At 38.2% G+C, this 1,421-nt stretch overlaps 1 protein-coding gene across 1 annotated transcript; it reads left to right on the forward strand.

The window, feature by feature from the left end:
• The first annotated feature begins 242 nt into the window (after nucleotides 1-242).
• Nucleotides 243-707, forward strand: LOC143560506 (uncharacterized). The gene has a single exon (XM_077048797.1). The coding sequence runs from the start codon at nucleotides 243-245 to the stop codon at nucleotides 705-707; it is 465 nt and encodes a 154-aa protein (XP_076904912.1).
• The last annotated feature ends 714 nt before the right edge of the window (nucleotides 708-1,421 follow it).

A 1,421-nucleotide genomic window follows, 5' to 3' on the forward strand; every position in this document is an offset into this window, starting at 1 on the left:
ACTTTCTATCTTTAGGATAAATTTTTGCGGTTCCTGGATTCTCGGTGTGATCCCTTATTAGACCACTTTTGGTTATTCTATCACTATGTTTTTGCACGTGCTGCTCTTTAAGTTAGTCTGCATGTTCAGCTAATCTCTATTCCCAACTAACCAGTCAACTATTTATTTTGAATTAGGGTAAACAGTTTATGATCAGAAATTATTTGATGTGGTAACATTACAAGACAAGGGTTGAAGCAATAATGGAATGCAATAGAGACGAAGCCAAGAGGGCGCAAGAAATTGCTGAGGAAAAATTTTCTAGAAAAGACGTAATGGGTGCAAAGAAATTTGCATTGAAGGCCCAAAGTCTGTACCCTGGTCTTGATGGCATCTCACAGTTTATAGCAATTTTAGACGTTTATGTTGCTGCTGAAAACAAAATAAACGGAGAAATGGATCTTTATGGGATACTTGGTTTGAGCCCGTTAGCAGATGATGACACCATGAAGAGACATTACAAAAAATTAGCTTTGTCTCTCCATCCTGATAAGAACAAATCTATAGGGGCAGAAGGGGCATTTCAATTTGTTTCTCAAGGGATGGCTATATTGTCCTATAAAGAAAAAAGATCCATTTATGACCTTAAGAGGAGGGTCCCTAAGCCAAACGGGGGTTTCCAAGCACCCAAACCTCCAACTGATCACAACGGTTTTCACAAAGAGTAAGGTTACAAGTGCAAAAGCAAAGAATCCTCCAAAGGATGCCACCGCTACAGGTCCTGCTAAAATGGAAACGGGCCCCACTGAAACAGGTCCTGTCGGTGTTCGTTTATCAATTAATGAGCCTAAAACGTTTTGGACCGTTTGCAAAAGATGCAAGTTGCAGCATGAATATATGAGAGAATATTTGAACGCAAATCTTTTATGCCCAACTTGCCATGGTCCGTTTCATGCAGCTGAGACAGCCCCACCAAACAAACGCGTTTCATAAAATACGAGTAAGATCACAGGTCATGGTACGAGCACCCAGCGTGGCCCGATACCAAAAATGAAAAGGGATAGAGAAGAAGTTCATAAAGGAGAAGAGGCTTCCAGAGGTATAGGTAAAAAAGTTACCGCTCAAAAGATGAGTAGCTAATTACCGGGGCATCTTCAAGAATTTATATATCTCGGCCGAGCTGAAATAAAAAGGCTTTTATTTCCTAACAAGTAGCAAAATTTATAGGCTAATTTTTATAACGAAATTAACGTTATAACTATAAAAATAGCAAAAATATAGTAATAAATCAAATACAATAATAGCTAGCTAAGGCTAACCAATGATTCGTGAAGTTCTCCTAGCATTTTTACAGCAAATTGTTTGGTCACCTAGCTTTATTATTGATTTTGTCATTTTGGTTTGGGTCCAATAACCTAAATTTTATCCAACGGATTTTGAAT

Source organism: Bidens hawaiensis, unplaced genomic scaffold (assembly GCF_021521415.1).
Source record: "Bidens hawaiensis isolate Kalapana, Puna unplaced genomic scaffold, B.hawaiensis_p1.1 tig00020344_1, whole genome shotgun sequence".
In the NCBI taxonomy this organism is placed as follows: Eukaryota; Viridiplantae; Streptophyta; class Magnoliopsida; order Asterales; family Asteraceae; genus Bidens; species Bidens hawaiensis.